This window comes from Zea mays, chromosome 8 (assembly GCF_902167145.1).
Source record: "Zea mays cultivar B73 chromosome 8, Zm-B73-REFERENCE-NAM-5.0, whole genome shotgun sequence".
In the NCBI taxonomy this organism is placed as follows: domain Eukaryota; kingdom Viridiplantae; phylum Streptophyta; class Magnoliopsida; order Poales; family Poaceae; genus Zea; species Zea mays.
The window spans coordinates 68970921-68994553 of NC_050103.1; the positions used below are offsets into that span (position 1 = coordinate 68970921).

Consider the following 23633-nt stretch of genomic DNA (forward strand, 5'->3'; position numbering starts at 1 on the left):
TCCTACGCCTAACACTACATCGCGCACAGGGCCGGCCAAGCCAGTGGCGCCCCCTGCCAAAGGCGCCGCTTCTTCCACAGGACGTACACGGGATATTCAGTGCCATCGTTGCAGAGGGTTTGGGCACATGATTCGGGACTGCCCAAACAAGCGTACCTTGCTTATACGTGACAATGGTGAGTACTCTTCAGCCAGTGATTCTGAGGAAACTAGTCATGCTATGATTGCCACTAACCATGCAGAAAATGAGGAAGTCCACGTTGATCCCATCGACGCCGATAGGTATGAGAGTCTTGTTGTGCAGCGTGTTCTCAGCACACAGGTTGCCCAGGCCGAAAAAAAATCAGCGACACACTCTATTCCATACCAAGGGCGTCGTGCACGAACGGTCGATTCGCATCATCATCGATAGTGGCAGCTGCAACAATTTGGCAAGTACAGCGTTGGTAGAGAAATTATCCTTGCCCACTCGCACACATCCACATCCGTATCACATTCAATGGCTTAATGACGGTGGTAAAATAAAGGTAACACGTTCGGTACGTGTCCCCTTTTCGTTGGGTTCTTATTCTGATTATGCTGATTGCGATGTTATTCCTATGGAAGCATGCTCTTTGTTATTAGGTCGACCTTGGCAATATGATACTGATAGTTTACATCATGGTCGTTCAAATCATTATTCTTTCATGTTTAAAGGCCAGAAAATAATTATACATCCAATGACCCCTGACCAAATTTTGAAAGATGATCTTACTAGGGCTGCTAAAACTGCACAACAAGTCAAATCGCCATCAGCCGCACCTATTAAATCTGAAATCAAGTTGCACTCTCCTGTTTTACTTGCTACACGTGCTGATTTTGATGATCTCCATGAAGCTCATATGCCCTGTTATGCACTTGTATGCTCGCGAATGCTTGTTCCGCTTGATGATGCACCGTCTTTGGATATACCCCCTGCTGTTGTTAACCTTTTGCAGGAGTATGCTGATGTTTATCCTACGGACTTACCACCGGGTCTTCCTCCCCTCCGTGGCATTGAGCATCAAATCGATCTCATCCCCGGCGCTTCTCTTCCGAACCGCGCCCCGTACCGTACAAACCCAGATGAGACGAAGGAGATCCAGCGCCAGGTGCAGACACTGCTTGATAAGGGTTACATTCGTGAGTCTCTTAGCCCTTGCTCGGTTCCTGTTTTACTCGTTCTAAAGAAAGATGGGTCATGGCGTATGTGCGTAGATTGTCGTGCTATTAATAACATCACAGTTCGTTATCGATATCCTATTCCACGCCTTGATGATATGCTAGATGAGCTTAGTGGTGCCGTTATTTTCTCTAAGGTTGATTTGCGTAGCGGTTACCATCAAATTAGAATGAAACTCGGTGATGAATGGAAAACGGCTTTTAAAACGAAATTTGGTTTATATGAATGGTTGGTTATGCCATTTGGATTGACTAATGCTCCCAGCACCTTTATGCGTTTAATGAACGAAGTTCTACGGGCCTTCATAGGTTTGTTTGTTGTTGTTTATTTCGATGATATCCTTATTTACAGCAAGTCTATAGAGGAGCATTTAGAACATTTGCGTGCTGTTTTTGACGCTTTGCGTGCTGCTCGCTTGTTTGGTAACATGGAAAAGTGCACATTTTGCATGCAACGTGTCTCGTTTCTTGGTTATGTGGTTACTCCGCAGGGCATTGAGGTGGATAGCAGCAAGATTGCTGCCATTCGGGAGTGGCCTACACCGACGACGGTCACACAAATTCGGAGCTTTCTTGGACTTGCCGGTTTCTACCGCAGATTTGTTCGTGATTTTAGCTCCATTGCAGCGCCTCTACATGAGCTTACAAAGAAAGATGTGCCGTTTGCTTGGAGTGATTCGCAGGAGGTAGCGTTCAGCACTTTGAAAGATAAGTTAACCCAAGCTCCCCTATTGCAATTGCCTGATTTTAATAAAGTGTTTGAGCTTGAATGCGATGCTAGCGGTATTGGGCTAGGTGCTGTTTTGTTACAAGAAGGAAAACCAGTTGCTTATTTTAGTGAAAAATTAAGCGGTGCTAGTCTGAAATATTCTACTTATGATAAGGAGCTTTACGCTTTAGTGCGCACTTTGCATACATGGCAGCACTATCTTTGGCATCGTGAGTTTATAATCCATTCTGATCATGAGGCTTTAAAACATATTCGTACCCAAACAAATCTGAATCGTCGTCATGCTAAATGGGTAGAATTCATTGAGTCCTTTCCTTACATTATTAAACACAAGAACGGGAAGGACAATGTTATTGCTGATGCTTTGTCTCGTCGCTATACCATGCTGTCACAGTTAGATTTTAAAATCTTTGGTTTGGACACTGTGAAGGATCAATATGTTGACGACGCTGATTTTAAAGATGCTTTCGGCCATTGTATTAATGGGAAACCATGGGGCAAATTTCACATACAGGATGGGTTCCTGTTTCGCGCTAACAAGCTGTGTGTTCCAGCTAGCTCGGTTCGTCTTTTGTTGTTACAGGAAGCGCATGGAGGCGGTCTCATGGGCATTTTGGCGTCTACAAGACACATGAGGTGTTGGCTGCCCACTTCTTTTGGCCTCGGATGCGCGCTGATGTGGAGCGCCTTGTTGCACGCTGCACTACTTGTCAGAAAGCTAAGTCACGGTTGAACAACCATGGTTTGTATATGCCTTTGCCTGTCCCTTCTTCTCCTTGGCTTGATATCTCTATGGACTTTGTTTTGGGCTTGCCTAGAACTAAGAAGGGGAGGGATAGTATTTTTGTGGTTGTTGATAGATTCTCTAAAATGGCTCACTTTATACCTTGTCATAAAACTGATGATGCTAGCATTGTTGCTGAATTGTTCTTTAGAGAAATTATTCGTTTACATGGTATTCCAAAAACAATAGTCTCTGATCGCGATGCTAAGTTTCTAAGCCATTTTTGGAGATCTCTTTGGAATAAATTGGGAACTAAATTGTTGTTTAGCACTACTTGTCACCCTCAGACTGATGGACAAACTGAGGTAGTAAATAGAACTTTATCTACCATGCTTAGGGCTGTTTTAGACAAGAATTTGAGACGTTGGGAGGATTGCTTGCCTCATGTTGAATTTGCTTACAATCATGCCACGCATTCTTCTACAAAGATGTGCCCTTTCCAGATTGTTTATGGTTACATTCCTAGGGCACCTATTGATTTGATTTCACTTAATGCTGCGAACGCCCCACATGTAGATGCTTCTGCACATGTTGAACAAATGATTACCATACATGAACAAACGAAACAGAACATTGCTGCTACTAATACAAAAAATCAGGTTGCTGGTAGTAAAGGAAGAAAACATGTTACTTTTGAACCTGGTGATCTGGTTTGGTTGCATTTGAGAAAGGATCGTTTTCCTACTTTGCGCCGTTCTAAATTGATGCCTCGTGCTGCTGGTCCTTTTAAGATACTAACCAAGATTAATGATAATGCTTATACCCTCGACCTTCCTGTGGAGTTTGGTGTTTCCACTAGTTTTAATGTTGCAGATTTGAAACCGTATGCGGGAGAAGATGAGGAGTTGCCGTCGAGGACGACTTCAGTTCAAGAAGGGGAGGATGATGCGGACATCAACACCAACACGAGCACATCTACACCAGCAGCACCTTCTCCAGCCCAGGCGCCACCCCTTCCACCTGGGCCAGTGACTCGGGCCCGTGCAAGAGAATTGAACTACATCATGTTGTTAAAGAACGAAGGCCCGGAAGAATAGACGACCAGCCCAATTGCGGCCCATAATGGACGACCTAGGGTTGGCCGCCCCTAGGGGCTGCGCCCCCTCTCTATTTATTCAGGAGCTGCGCCTCCTTTATTGCCCGAGTTTTGTTTTACGTTAGCCTTAGCTACTCTCGAACACGCGCAAATCTGCGTTGTCTTCGTGTATTCAGAACTCCACCCTCGAGTAATAGATTAGATTGCTCGCATCTTGTTCTTGTTCGTTCTTCGATTGCGCACAGGAAACGATCTTCGTGATCAGGCCGATCTCGCATCAGCAAGGTCGGTAACCACAGGGAGTTGGTTCAGCGATTGCATTGGCGCCTCGGGCTTGCTCGTCGTAGTCGGATCGCAAGGGTCATCTTCCGCCAAATCGGAATTATCTCTACTCGCCGAAAGATCGGGCACCTCAGCTTCATCACATCCTGAGCAGCTCCTTGCTCCGGCACGAGGACATACTCTCCGTCAGCAAGGTTACAGTCTATCGAAATGCAATGAACATGTATGTCATGATTATGCAGGATTTAATAGCATTATGCTAACAGAAGAAAAACTAAGTTTAATGAGTAACTTAGGGTTTTCTTGGTTATACGTGGCTTTTAGTAGTTTATGCTTATCACTTCTAGGTTTAGGTTTTTGCTAGGGATAGGCATAGGGAATTGGTATTGCCTTTATATATTTCAGTGGACAAGTTATAAAGAGTTTTAGGATGACACTAATTTTCTATTATTCATATTTCCCTTTCTTTATTGTCTATTCATGGTTTCTAGTGTAGGTTTGAACTACGACAGTGGTTTAATATTTTCCAACAATTTTGTAAAAGTTACAGTGGGTTGCCATTGGTCATTATAGCCTGTTCTAGGAATTTGAGGTTTAAAATAAAAAGACTGTGCTTTAGACAAAAATAACAAAGGTTGTGTAAAATGGGCCACTTTGCACTACATCTCTTAATTAGAGGTGAGTTCTGCCGTAAGGGTTATTTTTGTTGGCATCTAACAGTAATAATAGGCTTCTGTGCCAAAAATCACAGAAAGCTAAGGGGTGGTCATTTAGTTATGATTTTCTAAAGTTAAATGCCAAAAAGGCACTTTCTACTACATTGTTATTTGAAAAATATCAAACAGTAGATTTCATATTTTTTCTAAGTTCTTAATAACAAAACATTAATTATCCCAAGGGTTGGGGTGCTTTCACCTTGGGGTTATTTTTGTAGGGTTTTTCTAAGTGTTCTTTGTTTTCTTAAAATAAAAGGGATCCTACTCATTTTATATTAAACCATGGTATAGTAGATTTTTCTAGTAAACTACATTGAATAAGTATTCTAACAAAAATAGGGGTGCCCTCTGGTTCATTATTTATATCACCTTTTCTATTTTTCTTAACCTTAAGCATATTGTAAATTAAATGGCAAAAACTAACTTAATGGGTTGGACAGAGAAGTTTAGCATTTTTAAACAGGTCAGTAGGTGGATATTAACTTCTCCAAATTTTTCTAATCCTAGTCAAATAGTGCAACTATTTTTAGCCCTATTATTTAGCTTTTGGTCAAAACATTAATTAAATCAGAACCTTATGGTTTTCTGTAGTACTCAAGAGTTTTATATTTTTCCTAAGCAGTTTGCATTATTTAAAGTCTGACAAAATTGGTTTGACCAAATTTGGATGAACTAAACAGAAGTTATGAATTATTAAAGTTTCTGTTCAAATTTAAAATCAGATTTAATAAAGGTTTTCTGAAAAAGCAGTTTACACCGAGGACCCTGGGTTATTTCCAAACTAACTCTCTCAGTTATACCCCCGCGCTATTATTCATTTGAGTCTCTGACATTTCACAAAACCCCCCAGACTTCTTTTCTTCTCCCCTGCGGTCCTTCCCTAGGTTTAAACAGTACCCGCAAGAAAGAAAAGGGTGGCGCGGCTTACCGGCGGCGAGATAGGTCCGGCGAGGGGCGGGGTTGGCTCGGGGAGGCTCTGGCGGTCACAGCGATGTACGGCTCGACGGCGGGGATGGCCGGAATCGCTCGGTCCACGTGCGCAGGCGGGTGTCCTCGTCGGCGGCGGGTGTGCCGGCCAAATCACGGCGATCTGGTTCAATCTAAGGGCACGGTGAGCTTCACGGGGTGACGTAGAGACTGTGTGCACAAGGAATCGAAAAATGGTTCAGTGGATTACCCGGTCCACGCACTCCGGCGGGGTTGTGAACTCCGGCGACCGTGGACTGGCCTCTCCGGTGAAGCAGGCTTCGATTCTTCGCTCGGGGAGCTTCACCGAGGTGTGCTAACTCGTCTCAGAGGGTCGGACGGGGTTGGGAAGGGTTGGGCTGGCCGGTCTACGGCGGCAGGGGCTCGGGTGGCCGCGGACACGCCGCGTACGGGCAAACGGCGGTGAGTTGAGCTCCGGTGAGGTTTGAGCGTGCGCGGAAGAGTGTGGTCGACGCCCGAGCGGGCTTTATAGGCGCGGGTGCGGGCCATGGCGTCGGCTGGCCGTTGGCGCGACGCGGGGCGCGCGCGGGCGTGCTCTGGCATGCACAGAGCGCGTCGAACACGTGGAGCTTTTCTTCTGCCCGTGTTCCACAGCTCACCCAAGTCGCAAACGTGCGAATCTTGGCAAAAATCCGGCGCGGGTCTTTTCCTGGCACCTAGGGCTGTCTCTCATCCGTGAGTTGCCATGGCAGATATGGCTAAGGTAGGGAGATCTTCGGTCACCAAATCAGGTATGTCACTCTGCCCACCTCGCGACAAAAACCATGCCAAGGCATGTCAAACGTCAAGGTCTCGGGCTCAGCTTTTTCCAGTGGGTGCCTTAGGTGGTATGCCACATTTTTGGTATAGAACTTAGGTGGTTTTGGTGCCAGCTTCGAGGTGAACACGGTTGATCTTTAGTGTAGGTGTAGTTTTTAACTTAGAGAGAATTAGAGAGCTCTAGCTCTCTCTCTACTTAGGGAATGGATTTGGGGTTTATCCATGGGTCTTTTTGCAATATTTCCTTCCCACAATTGCTGGTTATAAGGTTACTTAAAGTTTGGTTAAAGATTACTCATGGTTTGCACATTTGCTCACTCTCTCCCCCCTCTTAACCATGGCTTTGGAAGATAGGGTTCAAGAGAGGTCTAGGGTTTTCCCTCCTCTTGCCCAAGGTAGTAAGTGCACAAAGGTTTGAGTGATACTTCTTAGGTCATTAGAAATCTTGGTTAACACATGGTCTCCAAGGTTCTCATGTTCTCCTTAAGTTTTTTTTTACCACATGTGACCACAGTCCTTAGTACCAAGGTGTGCTCTAGCCATGGTAACACCTGAGGTGTTACAGGCCTCCCCCCTTAAAGGAATCTCGTCCCAAGATTTTAGGCAGAGTCCTCTAGAGGGTGCTAAGAGGGCACGATGGTGTGATGTTCCTTCCTTCGTTCAAGTTTCTCTAGTTAACTGCTCTTCGAATGTCATTCTCTTTGCAATTTCAGAAGGAAGCCCTTTTTAAGTTAAATTCACAACTTAGGCTATCCTTGCTATCTAAGTTTTTCTTATAATTGCATTCAAAGGGCAGGTGGGGGTGGGGTTTCGGGGTTACGTACCGACTCCTTTGGGCAGAAAGTCGGGGAAGCGGGAGCGTAGAAAATCCTCCGTCTCCCATGTAGCTTCTTCTGTTGAATGGTGACTCCACTGAACTTTATACATTCTGACTGACCTTGCCCGTGTTGATCTCTCCTTCTGATCCAATACCCTGACGGGGTACTCTTGATAGGACAAGTCTGGTTCTATCTCAATGTCTGGTTCTGGCAGCACTTCAGTGGGTAGGCGAACACATTTCCGCAGCTGAGATACATGGAACACATTGTGAACTGCTGACATGTGAGGTGGCAATTCCAATTGATAGGCTACTGGTCCACAACTTGCCTTGATCTCATAGGGTCCAATGTAGCGAGGAGCTAACTTGCCCTTAATCTCGAATCTCTGGACACCCTTGGTGGGTGATACCTTAAGATAAACATGATCTCCCACCTCAAACTGTAGAGGCTTCCGCCTCTTGTCATGATAGCTCTTTTGCCTGGCCTGAGCAGCTTCTAAGTTCTTTGTAATAAGTCTGACCTTTTCCTCTGCCTCAAGTACCAAATCTGGCCCAAATATTTCCCTTTCCCCTGCTTGAGACCAATTCAGCGGGGTTCTGCATCTTCTCCCATATAAAGCTTCAAAAGGTGCCATCTTTAGACTGGACTGATAGCTGTTATTGTAAGAAAACTCTGCCAAAGAAGACACTTGTCCCAATCCTTTCCATAGTGTAGTGCACATGCCCTTAACATATCTTCCAAAATCTGATTTACCCTCTCCGTCTGGCCATCCGTTTGGGGATGGTATGCTGAGCTTCGTATTACTTGGGTCCCAAGTGATTCTTGCAGCTGCTCCCAAAAGCGTGCCACAAACAGTGCTCCTCTGTCAGATACAATGGTCTTTGGAATACCATGCAATCGCACTATTTGATCAACATAAATTTCTGCATACTTCTCTGTCTTGTGGGTGGTATGCACTGGCAAGAAATGAGCAGTCTTGGTCAATCTGTCCACAATAACCCAAATAGAATCATGGTGCCTGGAGGTATTGGGCAATCCTATGATAAAGTCCATGCAAATGTCCTCCCATTTCCAAGATGGTATGGGAAGGGGTTGCAAAGGGCCTGCTGCCTTCAAATGACTGGCTTTGATTCTCTGGCAGGTGTCACACTCGGATATATATTTGGCAATTTCCCTCTTCATTCTGGTCCACCAATATAAAGATCTGAGATCATGGTACATCTTGTTGCTACCAGGGTGCATGGAGAACTTGGAAAGGTGAGCTTCGTCCAGTATCTTCTTTCTGAGCTCAGGGTCCTTGGGAACAACCAATCGATCTCCAAACCATAGAATTCCATTGCTGTCCTGATGGAAGCACTTGTATTTCTCTGCCTTCCGCTTGATCATTTCCTTGATCACCTGAACACCCTTATCTTCAACCTGGGCCCTGACTATTTGCTCTTGAAATGTGGGTTCCACCGAGATGTAGTTTAATTCACCTGAAGAAACAACTTCCAGGTTCAGCTTGCACAACTCATCACACAGGGTGGTAACCCTTGCATCCATGCTCATACAATTGCACTGGGCCTTCCTACTCAAGGCATCTGCCACAACATTGGCTTTGCCCGGATGGTAATGCACTTCCAAATCATAGTCCTTGATTAACTCCAACCATCTCCTCTGCCTCATGTTCAGATCTGCCTGAGTGAAGATGTATTTGAGACTTGTGATCAGTGTAGATGTTACAGTGAGCTCCCATCAAGTAGTGTCTCCATATCTTAAGAGCATGAACCACAGCGGCCAATTCCAGATCATGTGTAGGGTAGTTCTGCTCATGGGGCCTGAGTGCTCGGGAAGCATAAGCAATGACTCTGTTCTCTTGCATCAAGACACATCCCAATCCCGTACCAGAAGCATCACAATAAACTTCAAATGGCTTGGTGTTATCAGGTTGAGCCAGCACTGGGGCTGTTGTCAAATGCTGCCTCAAAGCATGAAAGGCATCTTCGCACTTTTGGCTCCAATCATACTTGACTCCCTTCTTCAATAGTTCAGTCATTGGTTTGGCAATTCTGGAGAAATCCAGAATAAATCGCCGATAATACCCTGCCAATCCCAGAAAACTTCGAATTTGCTTCACTGTAGTCGGGGGTTTCCAATCCATCACCTCTTGTACCTTCTCAGGATCAACTGATATCCCATCCTGAGAAATTGTGTGACCCAAGAATTTAATCTCCTTCAGCCAGAATTCACATTTAGACAACTTGGCATACAGCTGGTGGTCACGCAGTCTCTGAAGTACGGTATGCAAATGTTTGGTATGCTCGGCTTCATTCTTGGAATAAACCAGAATATCATCAATGAAAACGACCACAAACTTATCCAATTCTGGCACAAATATTGAGTTCATCAGGTACATGAAATAAGTCGGGGCATTGGTCAGCCCAAAAGACATCACCAAAAACTCATAAAGCCCATATCTGGTGGAGAAGGCCGTCTTGGGAATATCACTGGCACGGATTTTGATTTGATGGTAACCTGAGCGAAGGTCTATTTTGGAGAATACCTTGGCTCCCACCAACTGATCGAATAGAACATCAATGCGGGGCAGTGGGTATTTGTTCTTGATAGTCATCGCATTGAGAGGGCGGTAGTCAACACACATTCTCAAACTCTCATCCTTTTTCTTCACAAATAAGGCGGGGCATCCCCATGGTGAAGTACTTGGGCGAATGAACCCCTTGTCCAACAACTCCTGCAGTTGCTTCTTCAATTCTGCCAATTCCGCGGGAGGCATCCTATAGGGTCTCTTGGAGATAGGAGCAGTCCCGGGTTGCAATTCGATGGCGAACTCAATGTCTCGGTCGGGTGGCATCCCTGGCAATTCATCCGGAAACACACCCGGGTAGTCACGGACCACTGGGATCTTTTCTACTGGGGATTCTATCATAACAAAGGCACAAGAACGGGTGCATCCCTGGTCGGGCAAATATAAAACAGTCTCGCCATAAGCAGGGGAATGAATTTCAATGGCCCTGGCTGCAATATCCAATATTGCCTTATGCCTGGTCAACCAGTCAGCTCCCAATATAATATCCACGCTATCCAATCCTAAGATGAGAAGGGTGGTTCTAATCACAAGACTACCAAATTCTATAGGCACTTGCCTGTTGATTTGATAAGTGGCAACCCTGCCTCCTGGTGTTGAAATTGTAATGCCCCCATTGGTGTGGTGAAAAGGCAACTGGCACTTGGCACTAAATTTGGCACTGATAAAACTATGCGATGCACCAGAATCAAAAAGAATAATAGCAGGATAATTCAAAATTGTAAAGATACCAGTCATGACGGGTGCTCCCTCTGGAATACCAGGCTTCGATTCCTCGCTCGGGGAGCTTCACCGAGGTGTGCTGACTCGTCTCAGAGGGTCGGACGGGGTTGGGAAGGGCTGGGCTGGCCGGTCTACGGCGGCAGGGGCTCGGGTGGCCGCGGACACACCGCGTACGAGCAAACGGCGGTGAGTTGAGCTCCGGTGAGGTTTGAGCGTGCGCGGAAGAGTGTGGTCGACGCCCGAGCGGGCTTTATAGGCGCGGGTGCAGGCCATGGCGTCGGCTGGCCGTTGGCGCGACGCGGGACGCGCGCGGGCGTGCTCTGGCGTGCACAGAGCGCGTCGAACACGTGGAGCTTTTCTTCTGCCCGTGTTCCACAGCTCACCCAAGTCGCAAACGTGCGAATCTTAGCAAAAATCCGGCGTGAGTCTTTTCCTGGCACCTAGGGCTGTCTCTCATCCGTGAGTTGCCATGGCAGATATGGCCTAGGTAGGGAGATCTTCGGTCGCCAAATCAGGTATGTCACTCTGCCCACCTCGCGACAAAAACCATGCCAAGGCATGCCAAACGTCAAGGTCTCGGGCTCAGCTTTTTCCAGTGGGTGCCCTAGGTGGTATGCCACATTTTTGGTATAGAACTTAGGTGGTTTTGGTGCCAGCTTCGAGGTGAACACGGTTGATCTTTAGTGTAGGTGTAGTTTTTAACTTAGAGAGAATTAGAGAGCTCTAGCTCTCTCTCTACTTAGGGAATGTATTTGGGGTTTCTCCAGGGGTCTTTTTGCAATATTTCCTTCCCACAATTGCTGGTTATAAGGTTACTTAAAGTTTGGTTAAAGATTACTCATGGTTTGCACATTTGCTCACTCTCTCCCCCCTCTTAACCATGGCTTTGGAAGATAGGGTTCAAGAGAGGTCTAGGGTTTTCCCTCCTCTTGCCCAAGGTAGTAAGTGCACAAAGGTTTGAGTGATACTTCTTAGGTCATTAGAAATCTTGGTTAACACATGGTCTCCAAGGTTCTCATGTTCTCCTTAAGTTTTTTTTACCACATGTGACCACAGTCCTTAGTACCAAGGTGTGCTCTAGCCATGGTAACACCTGAGGTGTTACAATATAAGCCCTTTTTACTGCTTTCTCCCCTTTGGCAAATAAAATATGAGTGAATATTATACCAAAGACGGAGAGATGCTCGGAACGACGGCGATGGATGAGTAATTTGATGGAGTGGAGTGGAAGCCTGTGTCTTCGCCGAAGACTCCAATTCCCTTTCAATCTATGACTTGGTTTGAAATACACTTGAAAACATATTAGTTATAGCATATAAAAGAGACATGATCAAAGGTATATTTATGAGCTATGTGTGCAAGACATCAAAAGAAATTCCTAGAATCAAGAATATTTAGCTCATGCCTAAGTTTGTTAAAAGTTTGTTCATCTAGTGGCTTAGTGAAGATATCCGCTAATTGTTCCTTAGTGTTAATATATGCAATCTCGATATCTCCCTTTTGCTAGTGATCCCTTAAGAAATGATACCGTATGGCTATGTGTTTAGTGCGGCTATGCTCAACGGGATTATCCGCCATGCGGATTGCACTCTCATTATCACATAGAAGAGGAACTTTGGTTAATTTGTAACCATAGTCCCTAAGGGTTTGCCTCATCCAAAGTAGTTGCGCGCAACAATGGCCTGCGGCAATATACTCGGCTTCGGCGGTAGAAAGAGCTACGGAATTTTGCTTCTTTGAAGCCCAAGACACCAGGGACCTTCCCAAGAACTGGCAAGTCCCCGATGTACTCTTTCTATTAATTTTACACCCCGCCCAATCAGCATCCGAATAACCAATTAAATCAAATGTGGATCCCTAGGATACCAAAGCCCAAACTTAGGAGTATGAACTAAATATCTCAAGATTTGTTTTACGGCCGTAAGGTGAGCTTCCTTAGGGTCGGCTTGGAATCTTGCACACATGCATACGGAAAGCATAATATCCGGTTGAGATGCACATAAATATAGTAAAGAGCCTATCATCGACCGGTATACCTTTTGATCGACGGATTTACCTCCCGTGTCGAGGTCGAGATGCCCATTGGTTCCCATGGGTGTCTTGATGGGCTTGGCATCCTTCATCCCAAACTTGTTTAGAATGTCTTGAATATACTTCGTTTGGCTAATGAAGGTGCCCTCCTGGAGTTGCTTCACTTGAAATCCTAAGAAGTACTTCAACTCCCCCATCATTGACATCTCGAATTTTTGTGTCATGATCCTACTAAATTCTTCACATGTAGATTCGTTAGTAGACCCAAATATAATATCATCAACATAAATTTGGCATACAAACAAATCATTGTCAAGAGTTTTTGTAAATAAAGTAGGATCGGCCTTTCCAACTTTGAAGCCATTAGTGATAAGAAAATCTCTTAGGCATTCATACCATGCTCTTGGGGCTTGCTTGAGCCCATAAAGCGCCTTAGAGAGTTTGTAAACATGGTTAGGGTACTCACTATCTTCAAAGTCGGGAGGTTGCTCAACATAGACCTCTTCCTTGATTGGTCCATTGAGGAAGGCACTTTTCACGTCCATTTGATAAAGCTTGAAGCCATGGTAAGTAGCATAGGCAAGTAAAATGCGAATTGATTCTAGCCTAGCTACGGGTGCATAGGTTTGACCAAAATCCAAACCTTCGACTTGTGAATACCCCTTGGCTACAAGTCGAGCTTTGTTCCTTGTCACCACACCATGCTCATCTTGCTTGTTGCGGAAGACCCACTTGGTTCCTACAACATTTTGATTAGGACGTGGAACTAAATGCCATACCTCATTCCTAGTGAAATTGTTGAGCTCCTCTTGCATCGCCACCACCCAATACGAATCTTGAAGTGCTTCCTCTATCCTGTGTGGCTCAATAGAGGAAACAAAAGAGTAATGTTCACAAAAATGAGCAACACGAGATCGAGTAGTTACCCCCTTTTGAATATCGCCGAGGATGGTGTTCACGGGGTGATCTTGTTGGATTGCTTGGTGGACCCTTGGGTGTGGCGGTCTTGGAACTTGTTCATCTTCCTCATCTTGATCGTGGGCATCTCCCCCTTGATCATTGCTCTCCTTTTGAGGTGGCTCAACTTCTTGATTTTCTCCTTCATCATTTTGAGCCTCATCCTTATCTTGAGTTGGTGGAGATGCTTGTGTGGAGGAAGATGGTTGATCTTGCGCTTGTGGTGGCTCTTCGGATTCCTTAGGACACACATCCCCAATGGACATGTTCCTTAGCGCGACGCGTGAAGCCTCTTCATCACCTATCTCATCAAGATCAACTTGCTCTACTTGAGAGCCGTTAGTCTCATCAAACACAATGTCACAAGAAACTTCAACTAGTCTGGAGGACTTGTTAAAGACTCTATATGCCCTTGTGTTTGAATCATATCCTAGTAAAAAGCCTTCTACAGCCTTAGTAGCAAATTTAGATTTTCTACCTCTTTTAACAAGAATAAAGCATTTTCTACCAAAGACTCTAAAATATGAAACATTGGGCTTTTTACCGGTTAGGAGTTCGTATGATGTCTTCTTGAGGATTCGGTGTAGATATAACCGATTGATGGTGTAGCAGGCGGTGTTAACCGCCTCGGCCCAAAACCGATCCGAAGTCTTGTACTCATCAAGCATGGTTCTTGCCATGTCCAATAGATTTCTATTCTTCCTCTCCACTACACCATTTTGTTGTGGGGTGTAGGGAGAAGAGAACTCATGCTTGATGCCCTCCTCAAGGAAGCCTTCAATTTGAGAGTTCTTGAACTCCGTTCCGTTGTCGCTTCTTATTTTCTTAATCCTTAAGCCGAACTCGTTTTGAGCCCGTCTCAAGAATCCCTTTAAGGTCTCTTGGGTATGAGATTGTTCCTGCAAAAAGAACACCCAAGTGAAGCGAGAATAATCATCCACAATAACTAGACAGTACTTACTCCCGCCGATGCTTATGTAAGCTATCAGGCCAAATAGGTCCATGTGTAGGAGCTCGAGTGGCCTGTCAGTCGTCATGATGTTCTTGTGTGGATGATGAACACCAACTTGCTTCCCTGCCTGACATGCGCTACAAATCTTGTCTTTCTCAAAATGAACATTTGTTAGTCCCAAAATGTGTTCTCCCTTTAGAAGCTTGTGAAGATTCTTCATTCCAACGTGTGCTAGTCGGCGATGCCAGAGCCATCCCATGTTAGTCTTAGAAATTAAGCAAGTGTCGAGTTCAGCTCTATCAAAATCTACCAAGTATAGCTGACCCTCTAACACTCCCTTAAATGCTATTGAATCATCATATCTTCTAAAGACAGTAACACCTATATCTGTAAAAAGACAGTTGTAGCCCATTTTACATAATTGCGAAACTGAAAGCAAGTTATAGTCTAAAAATCTACAAGAAAAACATTGGAAATGGAATGGTCAGGAGATATATCAATTTTACCCAATCCTTTGACCAAACCTTGATTTCCATCCCCGAATGTGATAGCTCGTTGGGGATCTTGGTTTTTCTCGTAGGAGGAGAACATCTTCTTCTCCCCTGTCATATGGTTTGTGCACCCGTTATCGATGATCCAACTTGAGCCCCCGGATGCATAAACCTACAAAACAAGTTTAGTTCTTGATTTTAGGTACCAAAACGGTTTTGGGTCCTTTGACATTAGATACAAGAACTTTGGGTACCCAAACACAAGTCTTGGCGCCCTTGTGTTTGTCCCCAACATACTTGGCAACTACCTTGCCTGATTTGTTGGTTAGCACATAAGATGCATCAAAAGTTTTAAATGAAATGTTAGAATCATTTGATGCAATAGGAATTTTCTTCTTAGGCAATTTTGCACGGGTTGATTGCCTAGAGCTAGATGTCTCACCCTTATACATAAAAGCATGATTAGGGCCAGAGTGAGACTTCGTAGAGTGAATTCTCCTAATTTTGCTCTCGGGATAACCGGCAGGGTACAAAATATAACCCTCGTTATCCTGAGGCATGGGAGCTTTGCCCTTAACAAAGTTAGATAATCTTTTAGGAGGGGCACTAAGTTTGTCATTGTCTCCCTTTTGGAAGCCAATGCCATCCTTGATGCCAGGGCGTCTCCCACTATAGAGCATGCTTCTAGCAAATTTAAAATTTTCATTTTCTAAGTCATGCTCGGCAATTTTAGCATCTAATTTTGCTATATGATCATTTTGTTGTTTAATTAAAGCCATATGATCATGAATAACGTCAATGTTAACATCTCTACACCTAGTGCAAATAGTAACATGCTCAATGGTAGATGTAGGGGGTTTGCAAGAATTAAGTTCAACAATCTTAGCACGCAAAATATCATTGTTATCTCTAAGATCGGAAATTGAAGCATTGCAAACATCTAATTCTTTAGCCTTAGCAATTAATTTTTCATTATCATTTCTAAGGCTAGCAAGAGAAACATTTAATTCTTCAATCTTAGCAAGTAATTTAACTTTATCATCTCTAAGATTGGAAATTGAAACATCACTAACATTAGAATCAACCTTAGCATTTAAACTAGCATTCTCATTTCTAAGGTTGGTAATGACATCATGGCAAGTGCTTAGCTCACTAGATAATTTTTCACATTTTTCTACTTCTAGAGCATAAGCATTCTTAACCTTAACATGCTTCTTATTTTTCTTAATTAGGAAGTCATCTTGGGAGTCCAAGAGTTCATCCTTTTCATTAATAACACTAATTAATTCATTTAATTTTTCTTTTTGTTGCATGTTTAGGTTGGCAAAAAGGATACACAAATTATCCTCCTAATCACTACAATTATCCTCATCACTAGAGGTTTCATATTTAGTGGAGGATCTTGATTTTACCTTCTTCCTTTTGCCGTCCTTTGCCATGAGGCACTTGTGGCCGACGTTTGGGAAGAGGAGGCCCTTGGTGACGGCGATGTTGGCGGCGTCCTCGTCGGAGGAGGAGTCGGTGGAGCTCTCGTCGGAGTCTCATTCACGGCACACATGGGCATCGCCGCCCCTCTTCTTGTGGTACCTCTTCTTTTCTCTCCTCTTGCCCTTCTTGTCGTCGCCCTTGTCACTGTCACTAGATAGTGGACATTTTGCAATAAAATGACCGGGCTTACCACACTTGTAGCAAACTTTCTTGGAGCGGGGCTTGTAATCCTTCCCCCTCCTTTGCTTGAGGATTTGGCGGAAGCTTTTGATGATGAGCGCCATCTCCTCATTGTCGAGCTTGGAGGCATCGATGGGTGGTCTACTTGATGTAGATTCCTCTTTCTTCTCCTCCATCGCCTTGAATGCGACCGGTTGTGCTTCGGGCGTGGAGGGGCCGTCGTGCTCGATAATTTTCTTTGAGCCTTTGATCATCAACTCAAAGCTCACAAAGTTTCCTATTACTTCTTCGGGAGCCATTAGTGTATATCTAGGATTACCACGAATTAATTGAACTTGCGTAGGGTTAAGGAACACAAGTGATCTAAGAATAACCTTAACCATTTCATGGTCATCCCATTTTTGCTCCCGAGGTTGCGCACTTGGTTTACCAAGGTCTTGAGCCGGTTGTACATATCTTGTGGCTCCTCCCCTTAGCGAAGCTGGAAGCGACCGAGCTCCCCCTCGATCGTCTCCCGCTTGGTGATCTTGGTCACCTCGTCTCCTTCGTGCGCGGTCTTTAGCACGTCCCAAATTTTCTTTGCACTCTTCAACCCTTGCACCTTATTATACTTCTCTCGACTTAGAGAGGCGAGGAGTATAGTCGTGGCTTGGGAGTTGAAGTGTTGGATTTGTCCGGTGAATTATAGCGGAGCGCCCTCTGATTTTCCCGAAGGTAACGAGTTCAGCTTCGAGTGCCCCGGTGCACCGGACAGTCCGGTGCGCCAGACCAGGGTGCTTTTTGGGATGTCTTTTGCTCTCTTTGTTTGAACCCTTTCTTGGTCTTTTTATTAGCTTATTGTGAACCTTTGGCACCTGTAGAACTTATAGACTAGAGCAAACTAGTTAGTCCAATTATTTGTGTTGGACAATTCAACCACCAAAATTAAATAGGAAAATGTGTAAGCCTAATTTCCTTTCAATGGTGTTTGGAACCACCTCAATTTTCATGAACTAGTTTGTTAGGAGAGGTTAGCTTCTTGGTTTAAAAAAACTAGAAATCTTATTTCTATAAACCGAAACATAAGCTGTTTTGTTTTGAACCCTTTTAGTTTTTATAAAACGGTTTGTTAAAAACTAGGGGCTTCTAAACAGACTCTTAGAACATGTTTGGAAGCAACTTAGGGCTTGTTTGAAAGCACCCAATTTTTAAGAATCTGTTTTATAAAAACCGAGGTGTTCCAAACATATCAGTTTATATCAAAATTTGTAGAAACTGGATTCTCATATTCTTAAATCTAAGGTCCTATTTGAAAGCAATCTAGTTTTTAAGAATCCGGTTTCTATCTCTAGTTTTCTAGAAACCGGTTATAAAAAATTGCTTTATGGTGTTTGAAACCATATCAGTTTTTATAAAACTAGTTCTAGCCAATGGAGACTAGCTTCTTGTTTTTTAAGAAACTGAAAATCTAGTTTCTATAAAATGAGACACAAACTAGTATGTTTAGAACTATCTCGTATCTATAAACCAGTTTCTTAAAAACTGAGTGCTACTATACTATAAACCAGTTTTTTTATAAGGGTTAGTTTAGAAACTCTATTTTCCCAAATAATTTCTATTTTTTCAAGAAAAAATAAACTAATTTATTTTAGAAAAATAGAAATTAGATTCTCAAACTAGTCCTAAACAAGTTTCTAAAAACTAGAGATAAAACAAACATGCTTCTACTGGTAATCCTTGTCAAGTGTCAACCCAACCGTCCACGGTCCGCCCTCCTCCTTCGTTCACGTCTTCCTCCTCGCGTTCCTCTCGTCAGTACGGCGACGCCGCAAGGCTCGCACCGCTGACAGTCCCCCTTCCCGGATCGAGCCTCTCTTTTCCCAGATCGGATTCTAATTTGGCTATCGCCGCCGCCCTACGCCAGGTGCCGAGTCCTTAGCTGATCTTCGCCGGCGAGGAGCGCCCACCAGGTATTCCTACACCATTCTCTTCCCAATCTGCTGTGCGAGACCGAGTTCCCAAACTCTAACCTCAAGCCCTTTACCTATTTGACGCTTACTAACTCCTAACTTTCTGCAAAAATTATCGGGTGTACATGTGTACACCCATGACCCATGTCCCTTTACTAGATCCGCCGTCTTCATTGGGCCTTTCACTAGTTGTTCGCTGGGCCCTTCTCTAGTTGTTCACCGGGACCTTCGCTAGTTGTTCGCCGGGACCAGGCATGCTGACCCCTTCTCTTCCGTTCCTGCTGTAGGAAACCGAGCACCCAAACCCTAACATGAACTATTTGACCATTTGTATACGGATCCGCTATAATTAAGTGTATGCATATATTTTACCCACTAACTTCGATTTTCTTGCAAATTTTTTCGAGTGCACATGTGTACACCCATGCCTCCACTCTGTAGGATATCTAGCCACAGTGGCATAGCTAGAAACTTTCTATTGGGTGTGCTCTAATGTCTTGGAGTATCATACCACTAGCATATATCATGTGATAACGCTACGATCCTGTGGAGGGGAGCGGAGAGGTCGACAGTGGCGGCACAAGGGGAGGGGTTGACGACTATGGCGGTCGCAGCGCGAGTGAGGGGGAGAGGGCGGCTGGGACGGAGCAGAGGGGGAGGGGGAGGCTGGGGTGGCGGGATCTCAGGGGAGGGGGAGAGATGATCAAAATAATATTGTCCATTGGATTTGAGTAAGTACAGGAGAGGGGGTTATTCAATGATCTACACTGTTGGTTTTGATGGTGTGTAAAGTCTAGGTGTAATTTGTTTAGTGGTTTTAGTGGAGGTTATGAGTGTGGGGTGATTTGGTTGGGTGAGTTTTGCAAAGTTTAAACTGATGGATTATATAGTGAAAGTCGCCTAGGGGGGTGGATAAGCGAAATCTGAAAATTATAACTTTACACCCCAACTAGATCCCTTGATTAGTGGTTAGAACAAGATTCACAATTATCGGAGTATAAAACTAAAACCTTTGCTTGCAATGAGTATTGTTTTCAAAGAGTGCGGAATTTAATCAATAACAATACTATTAGAAATGTTAGTGGAGAATAATGCAAGAGGGGTTAGTTAAGAAGAAGATAAACACAAGTTCTTTCTTGCAAGGAGTTGCTTCTCTAAATGAGAATTTAACTTGAAGCAACACACAATAATGTTAGCAAAGAGTAGCGCAAGAGAACTTAGAAAGGGAGAGAACAAACAAATCACAAGCAATAAACACACGAGACACGGGTGATTTGTTTTACCGAGGTTCGGCCCTCGAAGGCCTAGTCCCCGTTGAGGAGTCCACTAAGGACGGGTCTCTTTCAACCCTTTCCCTTCTCTCTACCGATCCCGAAGATCGGCAAGCTCTTCTTCTTCTCAAGGATCAATTAAGACCCCGCAAGGATCACCACACACTTAGGTGTCTCTTGCTAGCTTTACAAGCCTCCAAAACTTTGGAGGAAGTCCAATGGGAGTCAAAACTCCACGCGCAAATGAACGCAAGATGTAGCACACACTTTCTCTCAATGAATCTCACAAGGCACTAGAGCTAAACTCTCACAAGAGGCTTTCTTTTGCTTGCTCTCTCTTTTGTGGCACTTGTGTGGTTTGTAGTGGTCTAAATCTTGTGTATAGGATGGATCAATGAATAGAGGTGGTTGGGAGGGCTTGGATATGTCAACTATATGACTTGGAATGTTGCTTGGGCTCCCACACCTTGAAGTGGACGGTTGGGGTGGTATTTATAGCCCTCAACCACCCATATAGCCGTTGGGGCGCATCTGCCTGAAGTTGCACTGGCGGACGGTCCGCGGCTAGGGCCCAGACAGTCCGCGACCCTCCAACGGTCGATTCTGACATCTTCAACGGATACTTCTGACAGATCAACGACTAGATCAACGGCTATCTGCCTCGGTGACACCATGCGGACGGTCCGCCCTTGGTCCCTGACGGTCCGCGCTAGCTCTATAATTCCTTTTGCTCAACTTGTCACCTTCGGGCTTTTCGGTTCTGTGCCGACCGGACGGTCCGTGCCTGGTCTCGGACGGTGCTTGCTTTTCCATCGGACGGTCCGCAGTGTTGACTTGCATTTATGCAGTGGTTCTGTCCGAGGGTCATCCTGGTGTCGCGGACGGTCCGCCGCAAGGGCCCGGACGGTCCGCACTTGGTCGGTTTTTCCAAAAAGTTTCTCCTGTCCGGAATAATCTACGGTATTCCGGACAGTCGATTTAGAATAGTTGTAGATGAACTTATGCACCTGTAGAATATATAATCTAGAGCAAACTAGTTAGTCCAATTATTTGTGTTGGGCATTTCAACCACCAAAATCATTTAGGAAAAGGTTTGACCCTATTTCCCTTTCATATAGTGGTAAAGATTCATAAATTAGTTCATGTAAAGATCTGGTGTCCACTAATATTTGCAAAATCCGTGTGCCCAGGCACAAGAGGAAATTCAATATATGGCCACGATTTCCTGTGGAAATCATGCAACATATATGGGTACTCACTAAATTTTGGTTATTCAGCGTCTATGGATGTGATGGGTTGCTTTGTTAAATGTTTCTTAGTTAATATATGTTTTCATCTGCCATAAACTATCGAGTTACCATAAAAAATGGCTTCTTGCCTCTTACAAGATGTGCCTTTTGCAGGAGTTACAGATTGAATGACAAGAATGTTCTCTATATCATCCTCAGTATGTGTGAAGAAATAGTCTGTAACTACACATACCTTTCATTGCAATTACCAAGAACTGGAAATGGACGATGATAATGGGCTTGAGCTTAGTTTGGGCCTATCTTTGGGCGGGTCATCAGGGAAGGCCAAGGCTAGAGATGCACCTCTAGAACCAAAAGCAGAACCCCAAGTGGAAGAAAGCAGTAGCAAAGGTGGTTTACAAACTCCTGATGCTCCTTCTGGGAAATTTTATCAAAAGAGCGCTGATAACCATGAACAAAATAGTAAACAGAGGCACAGCCCTGTTGCACCACAATTTGGGAACTTCTGGGGACAACCAGGGAATTCCTCCGGTCCAGTGGTAGATGGTTCTGTTGAACCGGTGAGTCATCAGCCTCAGCTTTCCAGTTATCAAGATGGAAGGATGCCAATTAACAGTGGAAATAATTCTGAGGAGCAGAAGCCAGTTTCTGGTAACCACAAGTTGCCTTCTGAAGAGATGAACTTTCAGAAGAAACATCAGACAGCTAGTGACCAGCCTGATGCATTCAGTAAGAGCTCTGACGGAGGTGCAAAGAATGCACCTATCTCGATTAGTACGGATGATGGTTCAACTGGTGAAAATGAGGATGTTGCAGAGTCAGAAGCAGAAGGCTCAAATTCTTGGTTGGTTGCACAGCGTGAAGACAGTGCTAAGGGCTCTGTTGTTAACAAAGGAACTGATAGGAAAAGGTCCGCCGATGCTGCTGCAGATGGTTTTAAAGGAAAGAGACAACCAAGTTTCTCAGGAAGCGAGTCCAGCTCTGGAAAGTTGACACCTGGAAATCTTATATCGATGCAGGCATCAAATGTAGTGGCTTTGCCATATCAAGTCCCAGGTCAAGTTTCTGGACCTCCTGTCTTAACTAATGCACCAAATTTTCACCCGGTATGTACTGTGCAGTTGAGGCCGCCCACAAATGGTGGACTAGCTGTCCAGACAATGGGTAGTGCCTCTCAAGTTGCTTTTGGTTACCCAGCAGTCCAGCTACCAACACTTGAAACGGGCTCTTCATGGGCATTTGGTGCTCCACCTCAGGCTCTGTCTTCTTTTACTGCAAAAGACAAAGCTGATCAAACAGGAACCAAGCAAGTTGACGATGGCAAGAAGCCCCAGGGTTAGTGACTGTTTCCTTCCCAAGAAAAATGGATAAAATCCGTTTTTGTGTGATACTTTTATGTCTGTTGTTGAATATTAACAAAAAAGATGTTTGCCTCTAAAAAACAGATTTGTTTACAAAAACTAGAGTTAAAGCACTCGACCTTTATGTAACATGTATCTGGTTAGCGATATATGTTAGAGAAGATTTAAACCATGGTTGTGCTTAACAGTCTGTGTCTCTTCCTCCATTTGCTAGGTATATATGATTGATGTATACTGGTGGTATGTCATAAAGCCTTTTAATTTCACAATTATTTGTGGGGAGGATTACTGCCTTTGCTTTATGCATTGCCTGCCAGTAATCTGGTAGTGCGAAATGATAAATCGTGGAAGGAAATTCCATGTTGAGCTCTGAACTTTTGTGCATGGCTATGTTTACTGCCAAAACTATATATGCATGTTTGAATATTTTACCAACTGACATCATATTGACCTTCGAGTACTGACTTCTTTTTTCATTTTTCTTTTGACACATTGCAGAGGCAGGTGCTTCCTCGTCTGCTCATGCTGAAGATGAGAAAAAGGCTGATAGAGGACTCTCTCTTATGGGTTCTGCCATAAGGCCAGGCATCGCACCAAATGTCAAATTTGGAGGGTCTGGATCATATCCGGATCTTCCCTGGGTTTCTACCATCGGCGCCGGACCAAATGGCAGAACCATATCAGGTGTGACATACAAGTTTGGTAGAAATGAGGTAAAGATAGTATGTGCTTGCCATGGCACTCACATGTCTCCGGAGGAGTTCATGCGGCATGCAAGTGCAGATGCTCCGGCCCAAGATAATAGTGCAACCCTGCCAGCATTCCCTGCTGGTAACCAAGCCACGTCTGCAGAAAATTAGGTTAGCGGTTCAGAGAATGCTTGACTAATAATCCTTGCCCCTCTTGTGTCTATATCAGCCATTCACTGTAATACTCAGTGTTCATCTCGTGTTAACTTTTTATCATGCAAGTTTAGATTCTTGTATTTTGAGCTTTGTTTGAGGATAAAATCTGTGTATTTTTAGCGCTATGTAACACATGGACTGCCAATTGCTGTGGTTGGATTTTGATCTATAGACGA

General features: G+C 44.3%; 1 protein-coding gene across 1 annotated transcript; it reads left to right on the top strand.

Annotated features, from left to right (window-relative positions):
• The first annotated feature begins 18486 nt into the window (after positions 1 to 18486).
• On the top strand, positions 18487 to 23624 carry LOC100276485 (Ninja-family protein 7). The gene is given in 3 exon segments (NM_001150261.1): positions 18487 to 18670; positions 21345 to 22526; positions 23051 to 23624. Coding segments are annotated over 2 exon segments (1437 nt in total). The 5' UTR covers positions 18487 to 18670; positions 21345 to 21451; the 3' UTR covers positions 23413 to 23624.
• The last annotated feature ends 9 nt before the right edge of the window (positions 23625 to 23633 follow it).